This window comes from Carassius auratus, chromosome 13 (genome assembly GCF_003368295.1).
Source record: "Carassius auratus strain Wakin chromosome 13, ASM336829v1, whole genome shotgun sequence".
NCBI classification, from domain to species: domain Eukaryota; kingdom Metazoa; phylum Chordata; class Actinopteri; order Cypriniformes; family Cyprinidae; genus Carassius; species Carassius auratus.
In genome coordinates, this window is record NC_039255.1 from 18,151,075 (window position 1) to 18,179,017 (window position 27,943).

The following is a 27,943-nucleotide window of genomic DNA, read 5'->3' on the forward strand; positions in this document are numbered from 1 at the left end:
AAGTTTTCTCACCCTCATGCTACAAGATATAGATGGGTTTGTTTCTTATCAGAACAGATTTGGAGAAATTTAGCATTACATCACTTGCTCACCAATGGATTCTCTGCAGTGAATGGGTGCCGTCAGAATGAGAGTCCAAACAGCTGATAAAAACATCACAATAATCCACACTTCACTGACTCCAGTCCGTCAGTCAATGTCTTGTGATGTGAGAAACTAAGGGTTTGTAATAAACAAATTCATCTTTAAGACATTTTTAATTCCAAACTCTCTCTTCTGGCTAAAATACAGGACCTCTATATAAGACTGCTTTTTCCAGTGAAAAGTCATCTCATCTGAATCAGGAGAGAAATGGGCACAGATTGAACAGTGTTACAGTCTAAGACCGTTCTTATCAAATATGTCTGTGGATTTTGATGTGAGAGGACAGGAAGTTGACTTTTTCCATGGAGGAAGTGTTATTATGTATTATGGACTCTTATTTCAGAATGATGTTTGGAATAATTTCCGATGGCACCCATTCACTGCAGAGGATGCACTAAGGAGCAAGTTATGTGATGCTACATTTCTCCAAAACCGATCTGGTGAAAAAACTAAATCATCTAAATCTTGTATAGCCTGATATTGAGTAAACCTGTCATTTATATTTAATTTGGTTCAAATGTAAAGGTATCTATCTATCTATCTATATATATATATATTAGATACATATATATATATATAAGTAGGTCCCCTGCCAATGTTAAAGACATGGTTCATGGTTAAAGCCTTGAATTAACAATGTTATTGTCTGCAGCATATACTGTTTTTCTTTATTGTTCTGCAAATGCCATTTCCCTCTTATGGCATTAACCTTAAGTTTTATTAAAGTCTGTGAGCACCAAATTCAAGGAAAGATATTTTGTTCCAGTGTATGATGAAAAATCAATGATCCTGAATTTTGCACTTTCGTCTCAGTGCTCGTCTCCCTGCTGTGCCTGCTGTTTCCAGAGACCGCCGTAATGAGTGTGGACCTGTGAATTGATTCAGCAGTGCCATAACTGTATTTGTATGGGGCAATTTCATAGAATCACACATTACGTTATTGCTTTTCTTTTTATAACAATAAATTGGACATGCTGGTACTTGTGTTTTGAAAGTGACTATTATACATACATATACATATATATATATATATATATATATATATATATATATATATATATATATATATATATATATATATATATATATATATATATGTGTATGTATATGTGTGTATATATATGCATGTATGTATGTTTTTATTTATCAATGTATTTTATCGTTGTTAATGTTATGTCCGTCTGTATGAATTTTCAAAACATTTCATCCTCTTGCAAAGTCAGCCGCCTTCCGCTTTCCTTCGGTGCTCCGCTCTGAATCTGTGCGGATGGAGAGATGCTTTGACAGAAACTACAACTAATGCTGAAAATCCGGGAAGGTCTGCTGTCTCCATTAAATTTTCAGGATATGTCTTCAAAGTGGGAGAAGGTTTACTTAGAAGTCTCTGACCGTTTGAGCTGGGAGAAAGTGTGTGTGTCTGTGTGTGTTCAAAAATGCCCTTAGGTCATGTGTTTCTTAATCTCACGAGGCCAGATTTTTGGTGTGCTCACTAGCATAGACAATCAGTGTATGACTTGAGACAATGTCAACACCACGTCACTGTGACATATGCGATCTAAATATCGCAAGAGCAATTCAAGATGGCAAGTTAGAAGTGTCCAACTTCACATCTTCGTTTTCAGTTCTTCCTTTGACTGCAAGTGGCAAATCTCACAATGGTTCGCAAATCCATCTGCAAACAAAGTCGAATGAATCTTTTCACTATTGGCATAAAGTCCAATTCAGTTTTCAGCCTGTTCTGATCAAGAAGAGCCCGCTTAGACAGGAAAGGTCTGTCTGATTGACATGAAAACAGCCAATCACTGTTTGTTTGGTCCTGATGTGGTTGGATTGGATTTGATGTGTTAGGGAAGGTTTATAGAAATAGAAATCACTAGAAATAGCTTTATAGTTGAATTCAGGATTGAGGAAACTGTTTAATAATGCAGAACGTTCTGACATCTTGTTAATGTTTCCAGTGCAGATGCGTGACAGAAACGCATGTTCTTCCACAAGAAACTGACAGACACATTAAAGCTAACATGCAAATGTCATAGTAATGTCTTTATCTTATTCAGACGACAGCAGGTCTGACCACATCGAGCAAGGCGTTGGTCAGTAACACTTCACTTCATAAATTCTGGTTTCCCAAATGGACAATGGGTTTATGCGCAAAACATTAGGATAAACTATTCTTGAGCTCATTCTAGCCTCTGAATGTGAAATGAAGGAATTAAAGTACTGCTGTGCAGCACAGTGTGTGTGTGTGTGTGAGGATCAGCAGGCTTTCATCAGTGCACATCAAGTCCAGTTTATCCCGCTCTAATCTCTTAACAGTCTGTGAGGATGTTCCAGTACTGCTGGAGTTTGTGTCCCGCTCTGATCTCGAGGTCATGTTATATTGCACACTGATGAGGTTTAAGCCAGTAAGCCATTTATTAAGCTTTGAATAACTATCTGATATCATCACCCCGGTCACATATGACACTACCTGACAATGAAATTACCCATTTGGTAAAAATCTAGAGGATGCTAGATAATAAGGCGTGTGACAAAAACAGCAGGGATCAATCTTGTTGGCATTTACTATAGGAAATAGAATTGAATAGAAAACTGCAACCAAGGTGTGAATACAGATTCACATTCAAGGATCTAATGAGGCAGAGTAACTAACTAAATATAAGTAGTGAGGCTTGTAACTTTACTACTTATTCAGTGGTGTGCAATAGGTCAAGCCAGAGTAGCTTTTTAGTAACAAGCTACTTTTCACAACATTGTTCATTTTAGTGGATTGGTTCACTCATTCTGTGTATTCTTTTAAAAGCACTGGTTCAATATTTTTTTTTCCACCAATTCAGTTCTGTTCTCTGAATGGCATTTATTTTATAAATATTCAAAACATTGAATTACTGTATCTATAGTATAATATTTATGCAGATGCTGCTTTTAATCATTCTGTCCACGAAACAATAAGCATCAGAATTTATTATTTTATCACATTATTTTATTATTTTAACACACTGGATTAAAACTTAGGTGCTGCTCGTTTTCTCTTGTTAGTGTTTGACATAAAATGCAATGCATATAGAGCTGGACAGATATATAATTTAATCATATATATATATATAAACTACAATTGAAAAGTTTGGGTCAGTAAAATAAATTAATACTTTTATTCATGTAGGATGCATTAAATTGATCAAAAGTGACAGTACATGCATTTATAATGTCGCTGAAGATTTCCGTTTCAAATAAATGCTGTTCATTTGAACTATTTATTCACCAAAGAATCTTGAAAAAAATCACCACACAAATATTAGGCGACTGTTTTAATTTTCATAACATTGAGAATTCTAAGGAATTAGGGATGTTTATTTTAACCGGTTAACCGTTAACCGTCTGTTAAGAATTTTGACCGATTAATAAAATTAGTTTAGCGGTTTAAAAAGTAATTTATTTATTTATTTTCAGTAATTTATCAAAATATATAAAAAAAATTGCTGCATGGTTAAAATACGCTACACGTATAAACAACTTGTGTTTTTTATAGAAAGAGAAAAAAAACCATAAGTCACATTTTATTATTTCATTCAGAAATAGGCCTAATGTCGACTTCAAATGTTTACAAACATTATTATAAACACTGTAAACATAGCTAGGTTATTTTAGTTCCCCTCACTCCACATCAAATCCTTTTAATTAACAGTATTTAGAAAAGAACAAGAATTAAAAATATAAGAAGCTATATAATAATATAAACGACAAGCCAAAATGAATTTATTTAGGCTGAAACGAAACTGAAACCAACGTTGGATCTGTCATTTGACACAAAATCAAATGTTTCTGTATTAGAGATGTACTTGAATATTATTCATTAGGCTACTACACTCGCGTTCCAATATCAATGTAAAAAAATGTAATGTAAAAAAAAAAATCTAACATCACGGCTGTACGGTGATAACACTTCACAATATACTGTAAACTATATACTTAAACTGTATACTTAAACTGAGCAGTGTGTTTTTTCCCCCATATGTTTGAGTGACTGTATTTTATTAACAGTAAAGCAACTTCTCCTTTTAATCATAAAGATAATCAGAATTGTAAAAGGTTTGCCTTCATTTGTGTACATTCACAATAAGAACAAATCTTTGTGCTTTTGTAATTGGCTATAAGACTAAAGAAAAATAGGATGCCGCTTTCTGCTGTCTGGTTTCCTTTCACGCAGCACAAAAATTAACCGAAACTCGGTTAACGCGTCAGTTAGGAAAAATAACCAAAATGAACATCCCTATAAGGAATATTTCTTGAGCACCAAACCAGTGCAATGCAAGGTCCATGCACTTGGCCCAAGGTAGGTATTCAGTGCTGGATGAAGGTTTCCTGCATATTTGGTATTTTCAGCTTGAAAAGTTATTGAATTTAGGTTAAACTCAAATCTGACTCCATTTTATTATGATCTCGAATTTAGGTTGGAATGCAAATTGGTTGTGGGCTATGTCAGTTTATAATTAGTATTCTTCTGACATTTGATTATTCTAGTTAACTCTTAATTTTGTATTTTCCTGTTCATTCGGGTGCTTCTGTCACTAACAAGGATGCAAAGTAATCTTCTAGAGTCATTAATTACAGAGTAAAAGAGAAAAAAATCAAATGTAACAATTTATAATCAGACAAGTAAATACTGTATGTAGTATGTCAATTACAAGAGTATCTTGACTGAAGTTTTCCTTTAAATTAAGATTATTAAGCTGCCCCAACGCTGACATCTTCTTAAGTGGAAACATAGATCATATATTCAGAAGTTTAGCTGTTTTCTGTTTTCATTCTGGAGGAATATCCGAAGGGAATGTCTAACTATGTCACCTTTACAGTTGCATGGATGAATAAATGTGGGTTAGAGTCTTGGCACTCAGCGTTATCTCTCAAACAGGAGACCAGCAGAAGGATTTTCCAGAGAGGGGAAACACACAGGCTCAGGCTTTTTTCTTAGACAGATCCAGTGCTTTATCGATCTCATGTCATTTCTAGCGGCAGCTGCTCATTGATGGATCGTCCTTTGTGGAAATGGGATAATTTACCAGCCTGATCAGTTCAGTGCACAGTGCAGCGACTCTCTCTTACTCTCAGAGAGTTAAAGCCCGTTCATACCAGGAGTTATAACTACAATGATAACTGCATTAGTTTCCACTTCAAGGGGTGATAAGTTAATGCACTGTTTATAATAAGCTCGCGCTGCAGTTTTGTTGTCTGCTGTTTTAAATGCTTATGGTCTTAAAAATTGGGTGGATTCGGTTTGGCTGTCAATGTTTTTATCATTCATTATAGCTTTGGTGTGGACTTCTCTATTCTCATAGAATTAAAATGTGTTAGAAATGAAAACTGTAGAGTTACAGTTAACTTAATATTGCTTGTTTGTAGTTTTACTTTGTGTAACAGTGAGGTGTGAAGAGAAGTACACCTCCAAAAACCTAGTGAGCTGCCTATATAGTTAGCATTTCTAATGTGTGGTTATATTTAACATTATTTGGCGAAATTTTTTTTTTCCACAGCCAAAGTGCATAATTTCAGCAGAAATCTACGCAATTGGACATTTTGCATGAGGGCGAAAGATTTCACCCCCACAGATTTTGCAGTGGCTTCAAGTTGGCTACACGGAGTAGCAATAGAGAGCTGTGACTTCTGTGTGAGCTGTGCTTCATATTGCTAATGTGATGCACCTTAAGACTGAAATCCCTGCTCTAGGCTCTGTGGAAGTTGTATTTGTGGCAGTCGTAAAGCATACATCACATGCAGCCAGCAGGGATCCATTGCTGGTCCTCTTAGCCATTCTTTGTTTTATGAGCTTGAAGTTGGTGACTGATTTGAGCAGAGGCCATTTGTTACTCTGTCAGTTTTGTATGTGAGCTATGTAATGCAATTCAATGCAACTATTAAACTATGTGCAATATAAGACCGGCTATTTAACCATATTTGAACATATTGTCTATTTTCAATAATTTATCACAGTATTTCTCTCCGAAACTCCAAAAGGAACCCAAAAAACCCAACATTTTTTATTCTCTTTGAGGCATTTCAGTTACGCAGGGACATTTCCTTCCTTGATCCCCAGATGCTAATCATAACAACTAGTTTTGAACATTTCTGAACAAATATTCTCTGCAATACTCACTGTCAAACTGCTGGAGTGTTACAGTGCAGTTACTAAAAGGTTCTTGGGTTTTAGTGCATTGCTATTAGGTTGTTAGGGCGTTGTTAAGCGGTTACTTAATGGATGCTTTTACCTTGTTGGGCTGAGTGGTTCCAAGTACGGTAATGAATGGTTGTATAGTTATATTTCTTCTTGAGCCAGGTTCAAGGAAAAGCTAGGTTACAAACTGTAAACATCCTGAGTGACATCACCATTCACATTGGTCCCTTGTTTGTTACCTGGCTTCCAGTTTCTCTCTTTAGTCGACCAACAATTAACAGGGTCACATGATTTGATTTCAAGTTTTTTTTTCTCTTTGGAGAGTTACATGCTGTTTGTGAATAAATAAGATCCCTAAAGATGCAAAGACTAAAGTCTCAAATCTAAAGAAATACTGTATTCTTTATAAAAGATGTAAGACTACATCACTGTGTGGGAGGATTTGCATAACACCGCCCAAATGTTCACGCTAATGACAGTAGTTAAATATGACCTTTAAACAGTACATACTGTATGTGGCACATCAGATTGACAGACCTCCACCCTGATCGACTGCGTTGAGGCATTCTCATTCTGCAACGCTCATTTAGATCAGGAATGCATTAGTCATCACTCCAGAGGCTTCAAGACCATGATTTAGTATTGTTATTATGACATCTGATTTTATGAAAATCCTAAGACCACTAGCTCCCTTTCCCACCCAGTCACTGGTTTATTGAAAAGAAAGCCACGAGATTGATGTGTTTTTTTTTTGTGTGTTTGTTCTTCCGTCGACACTGAACACATGAAATCTACCTACAAAAATGGACCAAGATCCTGTAGATTCATCATCATGTCACACATCTCACGGGCTTGGCAGTAAACCATATGCTGCTGCCTTTGTTTTAGAGTGCTCAAAATTATCCTCGGCCTATTGATCCGACTGCACATGAGTGATTGCAGTCACGTGGCCTCTGCTTTAATGCGGTGTTATTAGCACGGGCTGTCGATCAGTCATGTGGAGCAGTTTCTGCTCAGATAACTGTCCTGCTGTGAGTCCTGGATCCGTATGAACTGACCAGCTGTTCTGTGAGCAGCTTATGAATTAATGGCACTTTTGACGCCAAAAAGGGAGGATTTCATTCGCTCCTCCCCATGTGTTGACCATTATAACAATATCATAATATTAGATCATCTTATGCATTCCCTGATGATCACACAACCAAATGTGAAAATTACTTCAAGCTGTTGTGCTTTTCAGTAGGATCCCAAAAATCTGAAACTAGTTTCCACTATTGTAAAAGTTTCTATGTATTTTTCATTACATATTATTTTATCAGAATGACAATTATTGTGTTCCAAAGAGCATGTGCAGATGAGTTCATGATCACTGTCACAAATGTGCTTATTTGATTATTAATGATGTCAAAATAGTTTTAAAATGTTTTATATTTATATCTTCTTATTTTATATATATATATATATATATATATATATATATATATATATATATATATATATATTTAAAGGAATGAAAATGATATTTATTCATATATTTATGTTTATATTTATTAGATTGAAATGCATTTACCTATTGGTGTTTTATTGACATTTTACATTCATTTAAAATAAATATGTATATTTTTATATTACATTTTTAAACAGTATTCTCAAAAATTCTATTTGTTAAAAAATAATAAAAAATCAAAACAGACAAAAAAAAAACAAATATTTACAAAAAGCGTGTACTCGAGCTTTTGGACTGCACTGTTGGTTTGAAACAGTGCTGAGATATTCAGTATTGTCAGTAGCTCCCTTCAGTGTCCAACAGTTTGTCATTCTGCAGTTTTGTGTGTCTGTTAATCAAGTCACTTGCACCAGCAGACGGTGCATAATCTTCAGTTTGCAGTGCCAAACTGGTGAATTTTGTCACGATGCTGGTGGTCACTGTGGCAATACTAGATGCAAAGTCTTACACACAACACGGCCGTTGACATGGTCACTAAATGGAGAGAATTATAACTGCCGTTATGTTTGCAGCAGATGCTGATAGTTAACGGCCTGTTTGTAAGCAGACTTTGCATTGTCTCAGCATGTTTTGGGCTCATTGTTCTCCTTCAAAGAATGCATTTCATTATGGAGAATATGGGAGTCGGTTTGTAATTGGTGAATTAACTTCTACTGCTGCTTCTCATTTCCTCACTCGCTGCGTGAGACTCGATGTTTTTGTAGTTCAATTAAAATGCTGGAGTGTTTGTAAAAACTTACCGCGATTTCACCGTGTGGGATGTTTTCCTGATCAACATCCTTGTTGGTCTTAAAACAAGATTCTCGTTAACAGATTTTCTGAACATTTTTATCCTTCTATTATTTCATTTAATTTGCCATCTGATTCTTATGGTGCAAAAAACTGAAATTTGCTGAATTGGCAACAGGAGTAAAGGGCTTTATGTATGTATGTATCTATATATTTATCAGTTAATTAATTAATTAATTCATTGGATAGTCACTGGATTTGTCAGAGTATTCCAGGTTGGTGACAAAAGGCTGCAAATTTATATAGATATTCATTTGAAAAATATGTTGAAATATGCTTGATCTTGAACGAGTGTTTAAATAAGAAAAGTCAGCGCTGTTTACCTGGCTCAGTTATAATCACACTAGGGCTGGGCTTTATGGCTAAAATTGACTACACTTGATAATTTTTCTTTCATATCAGTCAATATCGTAAATTATCAAAATAATTTAATATCTTTTATTTCTTTATTAATTGTGGTAAAACTATTCTTTATGGTCAGAACATGACGAACACGCCACGTTTTTGAATTCTTTACACTTCCAGTTCTTTTTTCCTTAAAATAGATATCTTGATAATAATAATAATAATAAAAAATGATTTTTTTTATTTCTGCATGTTCTAATGAGTGATATTGTATAAAAAAATTGTATAAAAATTTGTGTTGCCTGATTCTGAAATGTACTGTATCTTCAGAGCAGTTTGCATTGCTAATATAATTATTAATATTACAAATTTTGTTTCTCTCAGAGTTGCATATTTGACAGTAGCTTGAGTTGACAAAGTAGCTTGAATTAGAATGCAGATGTTCTTTATCAAAACAGTAACATCTGTTTGAAACAACCTCTTTTTTATATGGTAATGATTAATTATTATGTCTGTTTAATTTTTATTAAAATTAACTATTGGTCTTCCATAGTGGCATGCATTTGGATCATGATAAGCAAATTTAAAACCACACATATAGCACATCAGTAGCATGGTAAAAAATTTAACTATATGATGTACTTGTTAGAAAAACAGTGGTCTGAATACATTTAGTATAAATGCACAATGTTATAGCTACTCCTTTCATATATTTAATACGTCTACATTAATAATATAATAAAATTCAATCTGAATATCCCACATTTCTGCCACAATACGATGGTGCAGTAGTGTTACTACAGTAAATCCATGGTAAAGGATGGTGATTTGTAGATTAAAAAGCCTACTTACTGTATAGTTGCACACAAGTGTTTTGCGATGATTACCATTTTATCGCCGAGCCATACATCACCATCCACAAAAAGCAGTTATTGGCAGTTGATTTAAAATATATTTTTGTATGCATATTCTGTTCACTATGGCAGTAGGAATGAATAAAATGATGGATGATCATATTTTTTGAAGCATTAATTTTTTTGTCTCTCTGTCAGATTTGGATTAGTGGTTCTTTCCATCATGCCAGTGCTGGTGGACAGGCTTCAGCTTCAGAGAGTGTGAGCTCCACTGAACTGCGGGGATGAACATGCCATTGCACCAAATCTCTGTCATCCCTCGTGATGTCACTTCCTCCTGGGTGTCCAGCAGCGGGAAGGCAAAGGAAAAGGATAAACAGGTTCGTCTTCCACCTGATAGACACAGTACTATAATCTGTGACCCTTGCTATACCTTCATCCTCATTCCTACTGAAAGACAGTATCCTGTTTTTACAGTTCTGAACATTTGTTTGCCCTCTCAGAGTCTCTAGGATTTTAGAGACAAACCTTGTACACACACATATTCCTCTGTCTGGGCTGGAAAAGCTTGTTTGTTCCTCAGCTGTTCTGTGAACTCAGTTTCAAGTACTGTTTATATTATATGCTTTCAAGGAACCCTGCAAATTATGAAAACTGCACGGATTACGATAAAGGAAGTAGGCGAAGTAGAGGAAATCACACATACACAAGAGTGGGTGCTTGTGGGGAAGGGGGGGCTGGTTTCCAGTAAGTGATGCAGGCAGGAATGACTGTGTGAAATGTTATGAGCGAGGAGAACTATAAAACAAAGTGTGATTTTAATCATGGTGCCTGTGGCCTTTGTGTTGACTGTTAAAATGTGTTTTTTTATTCTCTTATTATGTTAGTCACGGTCATGATTTTGGTTTCATTAACATTTTAAGCTTTTCTCAAACACTTAGGAAATATTTGGGACGCTGTGCCTTTAAGAATTGTTTACGTTTACTCAGCATGAGGTCTCTTCAAATGACTCTTCATTTAATTTACAATCCTGGTCTTATTTTGAATAAATCATCATCTCTCACTTTCAACATTTGATGTTATCTATATTCTATTGTGAAAAAAAAAAAAAATCTTTTTTTAATTTATTTTTTTAAGTCTCATTTTTCATAAGTTCATAATGCTTTCGAATTTCAAATTTAATAATTTTGAGGAAACTGTTATACATTCATATAGATGAATGGAAAATTCAAAAGAACAGTATTTGTTTGAAATATACATTTTTGTAGCATTGTAAATGTCTTTACTGAAGTATTCATTTCTTTGAAAAAAAAGGATTATACTGACACTAACTTTTAAATGATAGTGAAATATATTGAATTTACAGAAGATGAATGAACAAATTAATTTCTAATGATATGATTCCTTTAAAGAGATATCTTTTCTACCCAAAATGCATGTGGATATGATAAGACTTTGTGCAAGTGAGAGTTTTGGTATCATAGGTTGAGACTGTGTTTCACAGGTGGGAAGCTGTGGTGTCAGATGTTGTCTAGCCTTGTGACCCATGATTTATCATCTGCCTTATTCTTTTCTCGGAAGTCTGATTCATAAACACTTAGGCCCAAAGGAATCTTAATATTCACCCTCATCAGTTTTCAGCTTGTGCAGCTCTTTAGCCGGGCTCTTTTGTCCTCTTGTAGTCCGGCACTCTGTTTGAGGAAGACTGGACGGTGACACTAATGAGTGTTGTTTCATTGGTGGCCTGAGGCTGGGTATTTCCATCAGCTGTTTGGTTGTTTGTCAGAGCCGGGCAGGAAACAGGAGACAAGCTGCTTTTCCCCCTTTTGTTGGCTCAAGTAGCAGGAAGTCTGTTAAATCCTAAATGTCGGCATGTCAATCATCGTTTCCAAACTATTTTCTAAGAATCACTCTTAATCAAAGGCTCTGCATGTTTACATTTCTACTGTTTGGTGGCTGAACTTTTTTATAGAATTTCAGTCTTGTGTACTCTGTGTCTGTCCATGGATAGTGGTTTGTGTATCAAGCTCATCGTGGAGATATTGATGGTCATATAGCTGGACTTAGCTGTCTGTCAGTTCGATTTGTTGACTTGACTTGTTGACAAGTTTCTGCCTGAATGACAAAAGTGATTTTTATATATATATATATATATATATATATATATTGGGGGCAATGGGCTTAATTGTCATGTAAGTGATGTTACATTGCAAAGCTGGTTTCATTTTGTATTTCTTTCTTTTGATTTTGTGCTAAAATATGACATTCATGTTCCTGACAGGCTCCGTGAGACTCACCCTACATCAGTGATGGCACTCAGTGTAATTAATGAGGCTCTTTTGATTGATGTTGATTGGTCAGAGATGCATAGATGGGTGATGGGCCATGAATATTAGTCACCGAGTCACGATAATCAAACCCTGCAGGAATTTAATGACCACAATCCTTCAAAGCTCCATCAGTGGATTATGCTGCGTTTAGTATGACCCTTTTATGCTCAAACACAAACTCTGTTTTTCATCAGTTTTGAGGACATTTTTCGTAAATTTTCTTGCCTATAATTCCTTCGTTAGTGGTTTCCTATGATTGAGCTCCACACTGAATCTCTTGGAGTCTAGAGAGACTCTTTACTCTTAACACCTGGAGCTTGTGTTTGGTACAGACTGAGGACAGTATCGTTTACCTCTCACTCAGCATACAGATCAGCCGGGGGGCGTATCGCCTTTAGGCAAAGAAAGCACAGCCCATCTGCCAGCAGCAGACAACTCCTCCTCTGTGTCTCTGTGGAAAGAAACCCTCATTCCCACTGCTTTAGATTCAGCGCCAGCTCCCATTGCGGATGCAGTGCTATTGAATGCTCTGAAATGAACAAGTGGCAGAACTCTCAGGTACATGTCACGGTGATATTTCTTTGTATTGTTTTGCTTGTACAAACCTGATAAACTCATATCAGTGTCAAATTGATCTTTTAAAGGTGCCATATGCAAAAATTTAGGTAAAAATATCCATAACATGACCTACACGCATCAAAAGAATGAGAAGAAATAAGGGCGATGATGTCATTAAAAAAATGGCAAGTTATAGTGCTGCAGAGATATCAACCTTAATTAGCATTAGCATTACTAGCCCCGGCCCGACAGGTGTCGTAATACCAGTTTCGGCCATGGGAGGCGGTATGCGGGCAACATAACCACCAGCCAACCTGCAATACACGAATAACTCGCACGGCTTGTGGGCGTGTACTTGAACCTGATGTCATTCGTGTGGAAAGTACAGCCCACTACTTCATTTCAGTTCAGGGAAGAGAGTGTCACCCGCTACAGGGAAACAACTGCGATCGGAAACACAAATCAAATCCTATAAGAAAAGGAGCCAAACCAGAGTAAACATCAGCACTGCTTTCAATCGCTGGAGAAAACTGATGGACCTGAAAGAAATGAAGTTTGACTCCGAACTTGCAACATTTCTTTTGGATTGGTAAGCTAACGTTAGATGCTGTTAGTATTTCGCTAGAAGTTTGTTTTATATGTTTGTGTTACTTATTTGTTTTCGGGAAGTTATAACATAGAAATCTATCGAAGGCTGTTCGATAAACGTGCTAACGTTAGCGATGGCTAATCGTAGCTGCGTTTGATAATTAGCTATCTATAATTTACCCATTGTTTTATTTCATAACTAACCTGCTCTGTCTAGTCTGTTGGTCTCCGTGTCCTCTTTGCTTCGTGGTTTTTCTGTGCGTGAGAAAATTGATGTGTGGTGTGAAAGCGTGTGAAAAGAGTCAATTGCGTGTGTCTCACAGTGAATGCTTGAGAGTTGGCAGCTCTGGTTACGTTGGTTGGCGCTAGCTTTGATCAGCTGTCTTATGTTTACCAATGATGTTGACAGAATGCTGTCTGTCAAATTAATTTAATTCAAATAATGTGTATATACAACTCAAAATGTGATATGAACAAAACGAATAGGAATATATTGACTGGTAAAGGTGAAGGGGAGTAGCTTGAAGATGTCATGTTTCAATATCACTTGACATCACCCAACGTTCCTCTGGAGGCAAAACGTCCTCTTAGGCTTCGGCTATGGCTGTAGGGTTGTTGTGAAAGTAGAGGCGGAGCATAGAGACTATGCCGTTTCTCGTTTGTTAATCTAGAGTAGACCAATTCACTTTATTGAGCCATACTGCCCCCATCTGGTATGGAATGTGGAGTATGACTTGATTTTTTTTGCCAAACATTACAGATGGCACCTTTAAATGAAATCTAAGTGTCTGTGACAGTGACTGCCAAAATCTACCACCATCTTGTTAAAATGAATATCATCAGGCAGCAGTATATCCCAGTGCCACTAATACACTGTTAACAGGCCTGGATTGACTCTACAGACCTTTTGGGATCCAGACTCAAACTTTGGTTACCCACACTTGAAGGAATAGCAAAAGTGAAAAGTAAACAAATATATATATTTAATGATGTTTCAACTGTTTTTGAACTAAATAGAGTCCAAAATCCGGACACTGACTTCAATTGTATTGGGAAGACATTTATCTCCATTTGTATACAAACAGGAAAATATAGGCCTAAGTCATACAGATTTGAAATGGCATGATTACTTTTTATTTATTTATTTTATTTTATTGATAATATATTTTTCAGCACCACACCACAGCATGTCAAAGCATGTCCACTAACTGCATGTGCATTGTTGCAGAATATTATTTTTATTTATCTGAAGAAGGAATACTGTCGTTTAAAAGTTTGGGGTTAGTAAGGTGTTTTAATGTTTTTGAAAGAAATCTCTTATGCTCACCAAGGCTGCAATTATTTGATCAGAAATACAGTAAAAGAGATTTTTTTCTATTTAATATATATATATAAAAATAGAGAGGAGATATGTGAAAAACGTTTTAAAGCGAGGAGTGGTTTCTAGCTTTGTGATCAAACGCTGACCTCTGGACACAACGTCTTCTTGAAATCTGTTTGTCGAACAGCATGACGCTTTCATGAGCAGCTGCTGTGTGGAAATAATCTCTCAAATAATGCAGAGAGAATGAGCCTTGACTTCACGAACTGACAGACGTGAACAGAAGGAGACAGAAATTGAACTGCCACTTTGGCATGAATACAAACAACTGTATTTATCTGTGAAAAATGTAAATTTGGCTGTTCTGTAAGTCTGTATATTGTGAAAAAGCGCTTTGTAAACCGGAGGGCAGGGAAACTGGCCAAACGTTAACAAGGCCATATTGTTCAAATCTGTCTTCCCTAGAATGCCCTGCTTTGGGCTTTTTGAATGTTAGTAATATGCTAATAAGGATGAGAGCCTCACAGCTCTGTAAAATAACTTGAAGCCACCAGGAAGCTTGGGGGGGAATGTTTACTGAGGAGCAACAGGATTTTAATGCCAGCACTATCTTTGTAGGACGCTTTTAAGCTTCCTCAACACTCTAATCTCCTCGAGAGAGACCAAGGTGCCGTGTGACTGCCAGAGCAACTTGTTTGTGTCAGTGTTTGACATTTGCAGTGATATCAGCATTGCTCAGAGTGTGGTGTATAATGTTGCTGCGGAGTACACTGTCAAATCTGTAAGTTTCTTTTGCATTAAGTGGACTGCATGCTTGAGTGCAATGCATAGTTTCTCCTATATAAATGACTGTCTAATGTCATTTTAGTTTGAGGTTTCAGAATAACAAAGAAGACTTAACTAAGACTTTTAAACTTTATTGGTGGCATATGGAAAATATACAGGCACCCTAACTTCCTGGGCTGGAATTTTCAGGGAAAGAAAATTGCATTGCACCATATATCGGTATTGGAAAATGATCTGTATACTGTATATTATAATTCAAAGGGTACAGTATCATGATTTTGCTTGTTTGTCCATAAAACAAACACTCTTTCATGTGTAATCAATGTGCACTACCCACAATACCATGGCTAGAATAAAAAATGTGTTTATTTCTAACCATTTAATTGAATGAAAAAAAAAATATTAATTGATTTTTACCCACACTGCTGTACCATTCCAGCCTTCACTTGATTTGTTTTGAGAGATTAAGATTATTGTAAGCTAAAATGACCCACTTCTCATTTGCCAGCAACAGATTGTGAGCTCCTTCTCATCATCAAGTCCTCATTGTGAACGGCTTTGAGAGAAACTGACAAGCTGAATGCACCCTTATAGTTTATATTCTTCAGAAAATTCCAGGGAAACCTTCAGATGCTACACAGATGCTGCCTTAGATGACAACAGGTGGAGGCAGTGCTTACACAATATTTTCTTAACCTAGGGAGCATTTGAACTGGGTAAACTACTGTCGGTGGATGAAAGCACAGTCGGTGCGCTAACTATATGCAGTCATCTAGATGATGCCCTGTGTTTATTAGAAAGTTAAACTAGTCTTCAGGAAACTAAATTTGATATATTCCAAAACCCAGTTAGCTAACCGAACTGAAACCTCATACTTGAACGTTTTAGAAGGCCCTACATAGGCTTCATCGTCCTGCATTGTGCAAATAGTGCTTTTGTTGTACTGGATTGGAGACTAGACTCAAACTGATTTCAACAGTGTTTGGCATTAGCATGAAATAAAAATACTGGATAAATTGTCAATTTTTCAGTAGATTAAACTATTTATATAATTTAAAAGTGAACTGTACCCCTTAAAGTTTTGTAGTCGGTAAAATGTTTTAATGAGTTAATGAAAAAAGTTTAGTGAGTTAACCAAGCCTGCATTTATTTAAACAAAAGTATGAAAAGAGTAATATTGCAAAACATAATTACAATTTAAAATAATTTTCTATTTTAGTATATTTTTACATTTAATTTATTCCTGTGATTTGTAAAGCTGAATTTCATAATATGTTTTTTTGCTGCTCAGTTTTTATTATAAATGTTGAAAACAGTTTTGTTGCTTAATATTTTTGTGTAAATTATTTTACATAAATCTCTGATGACCAGAATGTTCAAAAACATTTATTAATCAAAAGCATTTATTTTAAAAAGAAATATTTTGCAACATAAATGTATTTACTTTCAGTCTTAATTAATTTAATGCAAGGCTGTAACAGACTTTTTAACATTGAGAGGGATTTATTTAATTTATTTAAAGGCACAAGTAGCTAAATGTGACTTTATTATAATGTGTTTATGTCAGGATTGTTTTAAGTTCATTTAAATTAGAAGTTGTTATTTTTTAAAGTCTTATAAATGTCCCCAAAAGGGGTCATGAACTGCCTTTTTTATTTTATTTTGTGCTGTTCTCTGAGGTCCACTTATAATGTTATCAAGATTTTTCACGTAATAAAAACAGTTGCTCTCACTTTTGTGGTGCGACATTACTGGGATCCAATATAGTTTCAATCTCTCTGAAAATCCTGCGTTAAATTGTGCCTTGTTTGTAAATGAAGCTGTAAAATGAAGTGAACAAACAACCAAACTTTTACTGATGCATTCTGGAACTGCATTCAAAATTAAATTTATCCACTGGTCACTTTTTACCTAATGTTGAGATCAGAAGGAAGGCGATGCAAAGAATGTGTTTTTATTCAACTTGGCACTAAACAGCATTTTGTTATCTTCAGAGCATCTTTATATTTTGATTTCTGTGTAGTCCTGCGTTTGCCTCTCGTTATTTACACTATGTGCACAAATCAGTGGGCGGAGCTAAACAGGCAGTGATGTAGAAGCAGGCGTTGATGATCTTCTGTGATGGTAGGGTTTACCTGCTCTATTACAAAATAAAGTGGCACATTATACAATCTGACATTTTGGCAGATTGGCTCCAATGTAAGACTAATTACTATGTTTTGAGTTCTGAAACTTACAGAATGTTTTTATAGAACAATGACCTCTTCCCTGTCAAAAGATCAATGGATTTTTGATTTCTCAGTTCATGGCCCTTTAAAATTGATAGCTCTCAATTATTCTGTAGACTAATGTTGAATGGTTTTAGTCAATGGTTAAATATGAGGGAGAAAAAAACAATTTCCTTGAGTCATTAGTACTAAAGGTATCAGTGATACTTGCCTTAAGTCAAAAAATGTTAGTGTCTTTAAGTGGTTTCTACATTCATTTGCAGATTGAATGGGAAATTTTTGCAATTATAAAAGTATATTTGAAAACTTTAATGTTGTGGGATTCAATAGCGTAAATTTCAGAAACCGTGCGATTTAATTAGTTAATTCTTTTAAAATCAATTGACAGCACTATGAAAAATACAATTATCTTGTAGTGAAGTGTAGTTTTTTCCAAACCTTTTGGCAGTTAATTAACACAACAGAATTCCTTTAAATATATGTTGCATTAAAGGTTTATATCAGAAATTGGTAGTTTAGCCTTTCATCCTGCATTAGGTGAAGGTCTTGCAACTCTAAAAGTGAGAATTTTGTGAAAAGATGGCATATAGTTTTCATCATGTGTGAGAAATAGCCTGCCAGTCATATAGGATCACAAGCTTTCGTTTCATCTGTGTTGTCAGGCCCGGTCTAGTTGATGACATCACCGAGGCAGCAAGACAGCAGAGGTTTCTGAAATAAACCACATGTGCGTTGTACCCTGTAGATTTTGCCTCCATCTCAATATACTGTACAACGGGACAAAGATTCACATCAAATGTTAACTCAGCAGTAGAGTTACACTCACAGGACACTGCACTTATTCGCAATCCCAAAAGTACATTATTTGCATGAGCATTAAAGCCTTACCAGTTAAACACTTAATTTACTTGCAGTTCTGACATTCTCTTTTTCTGAGCATGTACAGCTCAAAATACTGCCAAAAACACAGAAGGTTTACACACACAACACAGTTGGTTATGTCTAAAGTGAAAGTAAACAGTTGAGAGAAAGCGGATGTATACCTGTATTTTAAGCATGTCCGTGACAGCCAACTAATAGTACTTACCCACATTCTTCAAAATAGCTTTTATGTTTAACAGAAGAAAGAAATTCAGGTCTCAGGTTTAAAACTGTATGAGAGTGAGTGAATGATTCTAAAACTACAAAACACAAAGACCACTTGGCTTCCATATATTATGCATCCTAAACTTCATTGCCTGACGAACTGATGAAGAAACCTGTGTCTTTACTCCTAAAAGTTGCCTAAAGTCTTAAAGTCAGATTTCAGTGAACTTTTTGCCATCCTTGGGTTTGCCTTTTGATGCTGAGACTAGCTCGGTCCTGTTCCAGCTGATGCGAGAGGCTGAGATAAGACCTTCAGCCCTGTCCTCTGTCTCTCGGGAGAAAAAACACGCATGAGCTCAGGCAGCCCTCCAGCTCTGGCTCTTTTTGTGCTTTCTTCTTCACCCTGCGAAAGAAGCAGAGTTTCACGGCCATCTCCGAGTGGCGCCTAATTAACAGTGACACGTTGATTGGCGTTTTTTAGACTCCCACGACCCAGCTGATTCGCTCACTCTGAAATCAATTGCTGTGTTCCTGAACGCTTTTTAATCGGGGCTCTGCCAAGACAGGGGAAGAAGAAGATGCTTTTAGATGCCCCCTGCCTCCCTGCCATCTTCAAACGCTGGCCTCTTAGAGAGTGTGCCTCAGAGGTCCATCATTCTCCTAGCATATAACTATGATTATTCTATCTAATTGAGAACATTAGGGTCATTTAGGAGCTTTGCATATGTAAATGTTGCAGTGTTAACTATTCACAAACACAGATATCACTCCCACCAAACTCTTGTCTAACCCCACTGCATGACAGACCTATTTTAATCTTCAACTTTTAATATGACGTCCATAATAAGATGCTTAGATGATGATTACTTGTCCATTCTCTCTTTTAAGCTTAAAGAACAGTTATTTGTCATTAGCTGCTTATTTATCCACATCACAACATTTTAGACTGCAAGTAGTTTCTGTGAACTGAATTGATCAGGAAATGCTTTATTCTGTAATTGAACCAATCTGCCTGTTCTTTGTTACTTTGAAACTCTTGTGAAATCAAGCTATCTTTGTCTCATCACATCTCTGATGCTGAAATGCTTCACAATGGTTTGCTATTTATACACTCCAGTCCGGACGTGATGCTGGGTTAGAAAACAGGCTGGGAAATGATGGATGGCAGTCAAACATTGATCTGTGTTCTGGTCATGTTCTGATCGTAGGTTTGTTGCAGGACTAGAAGGGAATGTCTTTGTTTCAGATTTCTATTTGCTCTAACTTGGTTGTTATATTCATGTCATTTTAAATCTAAATTTGCATTCCCTGGTGGAAATAGCGCTGCTTGCTTGGCAACAAAAGAATAATGTGCTGTAAGCTTATGTTTTTAGTGTTGACTTGTGTGTTATTTGAATTGCATCTTCTTTTCAATCAGCTTTGTTAAAAAATCAACACGTAGTCACAAGTATGAATAGAACAATACCAATCTGAAATGAATATGCAAATAAATGTAGGAAGGAAGACCAATTACAATTCTGTATGCATATACACTACAGTTCAAAAGTTTGGGGTCAGTTAAATTGTTATTATTTTTTAAGAAATTAACGCTTTTTTAACTAAGATTTGTTACATCTTTAGTTGATTGGAATTTCTTAATTATTGCCCTGATTGTGGAAACGGGAATTTTCAATGCTCTAGCTCTTTTTGTAAAGCCACTTTATAATTTGTGATGCTCAATTATCTGTTGCTGCACATCAGAACTAAAATATTTGGTTTTACTCATAGTGATGTATGATTTTGGGAATTTGGCCTTTGTTTTCACCTATATTTATATTCCTGTGAAACAGGAAGCAATGGCTGGATAAATTCATGTTCATAATCATCCTGCTGTGCTACAAAATTGTAATTATGAATTGAGATGTTCTACAGATATATCATACTCGTATGAATTTCTAAGGGTGCCATTAATTATGGCCAACATGTGTTAGAGAAAACTAGTTCTGGACAATAATTCAATATCAATATTATTTATTTCAATATGTGAAATATGTGATATGATTTAAACACATTTCTGATATTTTGATATACATTACCAGTATATCCTATACATTGATTTATTTGTGGCATTTGAATTTATTGAATAAACATGAGCACTGCACGTTTCAAAATCGAAATACGATTGTGTTTTATATGAATGTATATCTGAAGGGAACCGGCTTCATTCAGAAAAGTTTCGATGGCATTTTCATTTGATCTGATAAAGAAGTGTTCATAAGCGTAGCTGCTTTGACCTGGATAGACTTGTCAAATTTATTTTTCATAAGTTTGTATGCACAGACATCTATTTTGGGTGTTTTTACGAGGGTTTTTTAATAGTGTTCATATTGATATCGGAATTATATCGTACATGACCGAAATTAAAAAACATATCGTGATATAAATCTTGCCCATAACGTCCAGCCCTAATGAAAACAATATATTTCATAATGAGAACCCCCCCCCCCCCATTTTTCATTCTTATTCTTCAATGAAAGTTTAGATTTTTGTTCAGTTGTAAAATAAAAGATCAATAAGTTTAACAATGCAAATTTATTTTCACAGCCTTATTATATCGTATTGACCAAGGGTACCAACAATTCTGACCACAACTCTACATAGGCTCTAGAATAGTAAACTGCCAGTTTGCAAATAATATGCATGAAATAAGCAACTAGTTAATAGCGAATAATGTTATATTTTCCCCAGTTACAATTGCTTCAGAGTGAAACAGGATGTCCAGTTAACCAAATTTATGGTACTTGATTTGAGTCATTGGGAACTGATTGGATGGTGAAAAGTGTGCGTTACATGAAAGAGTCAAGTCAGATGGTTGGAAAATAGAGGCGACTTCAGCTGTAGAAATGAAGGGTTTGTGTGTCTGCTAAATTGTGTTGATGGGGCTGTGATGTTCATGCTGCAAGTTCTCCACATGAGAAATGACAGCAATCAGGATGTTACAGTCCACTCTGCAGATAAATGCAGTAATGGACAAAGCTGCTGCCTGGCCTGAGAAGTATGAATGTTTCAAAATATCATTTTAGAAATGGAAATGTATCAATTTAGGTGCTAGAATAATGCATTGCAGTGGAGGACTGAATTGCCATGGCAACCAGTTCCAAATGGAGACTTATCCGTCAGATAATCTTGGAGATGGCCACATACACATTCTTTTGAAGATGGTTCACCGGAATAATAAAACTGCTTTCTTTCTCTTACATTAACAAGTGGATAGAACCGTCTAAAATTTATTATGAAGAAAATGTGGTACTTGTGCTGCACCTTTTCCTTGTGTTTGGGTCAATGCCAAGGTGTTGCTAGGTAGTTGCTAATATTTGTATGCTTACTAAAAGAGCCATGCTTCACTGTAGAGATATGGGCTAACTTGCCATACATGCAGATCCCACAGTGTGTGTGTCCTTCCAAGGGGCGGTCTTTAGTGAGAAGAATAACAGGCAATGGGCATTCTCCTCTGTAGTAAAGAGGATGATATCAGCTTCGCCAAATCATCTTCACTGTTTGAGGATCCACTCTCTGTGTATAAAGCCCTCCCTGGACGACATGTGCGCACTGCAATTCAAACTTCTTGGAACGTGCACTGTAGGGGTGGCACGGTTCGCAGAAAAAAAAAACGAACCGTTCGGTTAACCACACATAGTTCGGCACGTGCTGGGACCGCGGTTCAACTTAAATCTGACAAAGCACCTGTGATATGGTTTGCTATAAATAACACGTAAAACAAACAGGGTTCAGCTAATATATGCTTCTGTTGATGCATGTGCAGCGGAGAAAAAAAACACTGAAAATCACTGTTTCTTTTTTGTATCTTTCCTCTGTTGTATTTATTTGTGCTGTTGCTTGTAGTTGGATAGAATCTTCTTATTTTTAAATTATTAATAGAAAGTAGTTTTTCCATAAACATGCCGAACTGAACCGGAAACCATGACTCTAAAATCGTGAAAACAAACCGAACTGTGAAAAAGTTGAACCGTGCCACCCCTAGTGCACTGCTCAAATCTGCCATGGCAGAGGGCTTTTCTCCCTGATGTGATTTTCAATTTGATGAACAGCTCAATAAACAAAAAGTTAATATTAAGTGACTTACATTTTAGATACAGCAGTTTTTATTTTTGCTGCATTTCAACAACGAAAATAGTTCCAAACAAAGCCACAGCAGAACAGTTTTGCGTCTCTGAGCTGCACATGATGGTGTTTTGTTAAAGAATCAATCAGCTGTTTGAACAAATCGGTTGAATGAATGATTCAATGACTTACTCATGCAATGATTTACCACCGCTTACAGGTGATTTTAGATTTATATATAAATATATGTAACTTTTTTCCCCACCAAATCATGGGAAGTCGTGGCCTAATGGTTTGAGGGTTGGACTCCCAATCGAAGGGTTGTGAGTTCTAGTCTCGGGCCGGACGGAATTGTGGGTGGGGGGAGTGCATGAACAGCTCTCTCTCCACCTTCAATACCATGACTTAGGTGCCCTTGAGCAAGGCATCGAACCCCCAAACTGCTCCCCGGGCGCCGCAGCATAAATGGCTGCCCACTGCTCCGGGTGTGTGCTCACAGTGTGTGTGTGTGTGTTCACTGCTCTGTGTGTGTGCATTTCGGATGGGTTAAATGCAGAACACAAATTCTGAGTATGGGTCACCATACTTGGCTGAATGTCACTTCACTATCGTTTCAAATATCATTATTCAACATTTTATTTTAAAACATCAAAGCATTCTTTGATTTTGTAAATGCAGATTAAATGGATTCATGTCCTGCATTAAACAGTCTGTGTGAATGAATCTTTATGCAAATTCAGATGCAGATTTTATATGTGTATGTATACAGGTGCTGGTCATATAATTAGAATATCATCAAAAAGTTGATTTATTTCACTAATTCCGTTTAAAATGTGAAACTTCTTTATTATATTCATTCATTACACACAGACTGATATATTTCAAATGTTTATGTATTTTAATGGTGATGATTATAACTGACAACTAAGGAGAATCCCTATATATATATATGAAGAGTTCAGATGCAAAAGCCTCTAAATGCCATTTGAAATTTGCATCTAAAATTAGGATTTTTATCAAGCTCCTATGCTTAGGTTGAGTCATTTTACTTTAATGGCAATGTGCAGGTCCTTTGCCAGACTATTAAAGTGAAATAACTGAAGATAAATATAGGAGCCTGATAAAAATCCCAATTTTAGATGAAAATTTCAGATGGCATTTAGAGGGTTTTGCATCTGAACTCTTCATATATATATATATATATATATATATATATATATATATATATATATATATATATATATATATATATATATATATATATATATATATATACATATATATATTAATGTTTACATATTATTCCAGCTTTAATTCAATTACCATACATAATTTTTTAAGTTTTTCACAAAACTTTAACCCTACACACTGAAACATTGGTGTGGAAATTCTTTTAATCAGAGATTGCATACATTTCACAAATAATTGTGAAAGTACAGTAATACACTGAATTAAATTTAAAATTTTAAGTAGAAAGATTGAATAGTATTTTTTGTGAAACAAGTCCAATAATATTTATTTTATATTTATAATAATATTTATTTAATACTTTGCGAAATATTTTTTTACAGTGCAGGTCAGGAAAGCCTTAAACTTCATCAGTTAAAAAAATAAAATAAATACAGTATACTAAGTTGAGCTGAAAGTTTGTAGTTCAAAAGGTCTAGGATGAGTTCCAAATATTGGTTTGGGTTTAGGAATTTTGAAAGCGTTTGTTCAATAACAGTATGTTGTTTTTGTCAAGTTAAGATAATTAGGTTCTGCTGGAACTATTAGGCTTGAGCCTCTGAGCTCTCTTACTTTCTAATTTCCATTCTGAATATGCAGACAGATTCTTCTAAAAGGATTTCTGTTAACGTCATAATGCAAACGTACAGCACAGTCTGAAAGCTCTGATAAGCAGTGTGGAACAAACTGAGGCTGACTAAAGAAAAGCTTTCAGAAAGATGTTAGAGCCAGTGCATAAAGTAGGATGTATTAGAACTAAGCACATACTCAAAGAACAGGCACTCAGAGAAAACTTTCATGCTTCATTTTTCCCTTACAATCTCCATGGCACTTCAAAGTAAACCGTGTAGCCAGGTGGCATCTGTCACAGGTTCTCGGACCCATTTTGACGCTTCTGTGGCACTTTAGACACCTATTCAGCAGATAATTGTAAGGTTTAGTATACGATGATGACCAATTATTTTAGTGAATGGCCGTTCAGCCCTAATAGAGATTATGGCTGAAAAAAATATTACTTTGAAATTGTAAGTTATACTGGACTCCCAGCAATGACTTTAAACACTGATGCATTACCTGATATTAATTTTTATTATACCTAAAATGACATTAAATCACCTGTGTGATGTTTATCAAAGTAAATGTTTACCTGAGAACTGATTTCACTGCCTTTTTATCCTATTTTCACAGTCTAACCAGTCTAATACATAAGCAAATCAACGCTTGTGCGAGTTGTTTGCCAAGCTTGACATGTACAGTACAAGGAGGAGACGCATTCCTGAATTATTAGTTATGAAGGGAAGACATTATTATTTTAGTCTGTTGTCAAACTGCCTACAGTCCTCTGTTTCTGCACCAACTGAGGCCAAACAATGCAAGTGCTTCACAGCTTGTTTGAACACGGTTAGCAAAAGAACCACTAGGGGTGAGCGATATTGACAAAAAAAAAGATAATAAATTAATAAATAAAGACAAATAAACAGAGAGATTGGGTCATAGGTAACCTGGATAAAGAGGACACACTGTTTATTTACATAATTGACATAAAAACAACACAAAGCTGGTTGAAAATCCAGAGATGTCCTTTAAGTCAGCAGAGCAAATTAAACGCATGACTGACTAGGATAAAATGCAGTACGATAGACAATGTGACATTTCCACCAGTTGGCCTGAAACTCACAGTGGCTCTGAGCCATCAGGACTTCCATATTGTTGAGACGTGCATGGCATCTGACACGTGCTGCAGAGACAACAGCACAAACCAGACAGACCAGAAGAGCTGTTTTATAATGACTGCGAGGCGTCAACCTGTCATTGAAAGAGAGGGTGTGCGCACACGTGTTTGTCAGAACGGACGGCCCGTGGGGGGCCATAATGAACCTCCTGCTGTGACAGAGAACAGTTTGTGTTGTTCCATGAAGTCACACGCAAGAATCCCAGCTTAGCGACATAGCTTTTATAGCTAATGTTAAGTGACTTTTTATGTTTTTGCCTTGGCTGTTGTTTTTCAAGAGAAAAGCATGTCGCGAGTTATGTCTCATTAAAACAAGGAAACCATCTTCCTAGATGGGATTTTTTTCAGTGGGAATAAGACACAAGCACATCCCAGGGCTTATATCTAGGCTAAGCACCCACACACATATGTCCTCATGTGTAATTTGTTTCAGTTGTGTTCAGTAAGACAATTTAGAACTTAAAAATGACATTAAATTTAATTTAAACAGACATTTTGATGAAAGGAAACTACACAGGGGGTGGTAGTTTCAGGATTAGCACCAGTAGGGGGCACTGAATCAGTAGAGTTTCAGTGAATTCTTGTTCTCCTAATCAGCACTGAACCTATGTAGTTCTCTAAAAGATCACAACCTTTTGCCACTGTCATGCTAGTACTAGCAAAAAGGAAAGAAGTTGTGCTTGCTAAGGGTTGATTAATATTGCTTATAGTTTTTAATATTTTGCGTGTACCTCATCCTCCACAGTTTGTGTTATGGGAAGTGTACCTCAAAATATGCAGTTTGATAAAGAAAGTTGTGCTTTTACTTTAATGTCATCAAACGTAGGATTTTCACCAGGTGAAAAAAAATAAACCCTCAATCTTCCGATGCACTGATGGAGAAATCCAAGGCATATCTAAAGAGACTCTTATGACTTGGAAATTGGAAATATTTTGAAAAGCCTGAATCATAGAATGAATGGGGTGATTTTGTTGGGTGAGTGCATCTGAATAAATATATTTATAATATAGTTGCATAATTATTTTACATGGCTGAAACAGGAATGAGGATTTTTTTTCTTTTAGTGTTGAATGCTGCATCAGTTAGGTGGGACACACCTGCACAGTGCTGAGGTCAGCCGTTGGCTATGCTTCAGTGTGTGTTGAAGGGTAAAGACAGCTGCTTGAGTTATGCAAACTATTGCAGCATCACACATTCTGCAGTCATATGTCATGCAGCAAGCCCTTTTTCAGCTGAGGGAGGTTATGGTTTGATCAGCATTTTTTTTTAAAAGTGAGATTAGTTTATTCCAACATTCAAAACTCTAATGCATGTGTTTCTCAGCAATGTATTTTAAAATGCATGGTCTTAATGCAAATGCCTGCAGATTATGTATTTGAGGAATAGTAAATGAGAGGGAACTTCTTTAGGAGAGAGATGACATTTTCATTACCAATCAGTTAATTTATGTAGGCTTGGGTCTGGAATAAATGAAGGGCTTGAGTACCTGCACAAGTCCAGCTGTCTCGCTCTCTAGGTTTTCTCTCTCGGTTTAATTCTTAGACAGAATTTATCCTAATTACACTTTTTCCTTCATAATTCCACATTGTGCAATGCAATCATTTACATAACAATGGCTTAGTTAGCCCTATTCTTCCAATCACTGGTAGTTTATGGTACCTCAACGATGAACTCATTATTTTCATTAATTGTAGCAAATGAGGCGACTGACCTTTTTTCAGTCTTTTTTGCTTCTCCTTGCTCACCAGATACTTAGTATGTTTCACTAATGCTTGAAAATAAAAGAGGAATGGCGTCTTTGCGTTTCTCTTTCCCGTTTGTACAGAGCAGTTAATGCACAGCAAATGTATTTTATTTTATTTCATTTTCCAAACCGCATATGTAAAGTCTCTGGTCAGTGAGGCTATTCTGTTGTGTTTTGTTTCACCTTTGTTTTGTTCTGTTTGCCTTTACAGCTGAGCTGAAATATAGTGGTCTCAGCGTAATTCCCACTGGTCCATTTGTGTTATTTCGTAGTTTCATAGTCTAATAGAAAATAATAGTTATTGAATGAAAAAGTGTGTCCAACCCAGTGTTAATAGCACTCTATGTAAAGCCATGAACAGATGGACACAGCTGTACTGGTGTACGAAATGCTGGCCTTCTTTAGCAGTGTGTGGAGCAGACGTCTGCAGATA

At 36.0% G+C, this 27,943-nt stretch overlaps 1 protein-coding gene across 5 annotated transcripts in view; it reads left to right on the plus strand.

The window, feature by feature from the left end:
- LOC113112944 (E3 ubiquitin-protein ligase MARCH8-like) overlaps positions 1-27,943 on the plus strand; it is a 77,083-nt gene that overhangs the window by 6,152 nt on the left and 42,988 nt on the right. For all 5 annotated transcript variants that reach the window (XM_026278899.1, XM_026278894.1, XM_026278896.1 and 2 more), the window contains exon 2: positions 10,007-10,188. In XM_026278899.1, coding sequence (XP_026134684.1) covers positions 10,093-10,188 — 96 coding nt within the window. In that variant the 5' untranslated portion in view covers positions 10,007-10,092. The remainder of the gene's footprint in view (positions 1-10,006; positions 10,189-27,943) is intronic.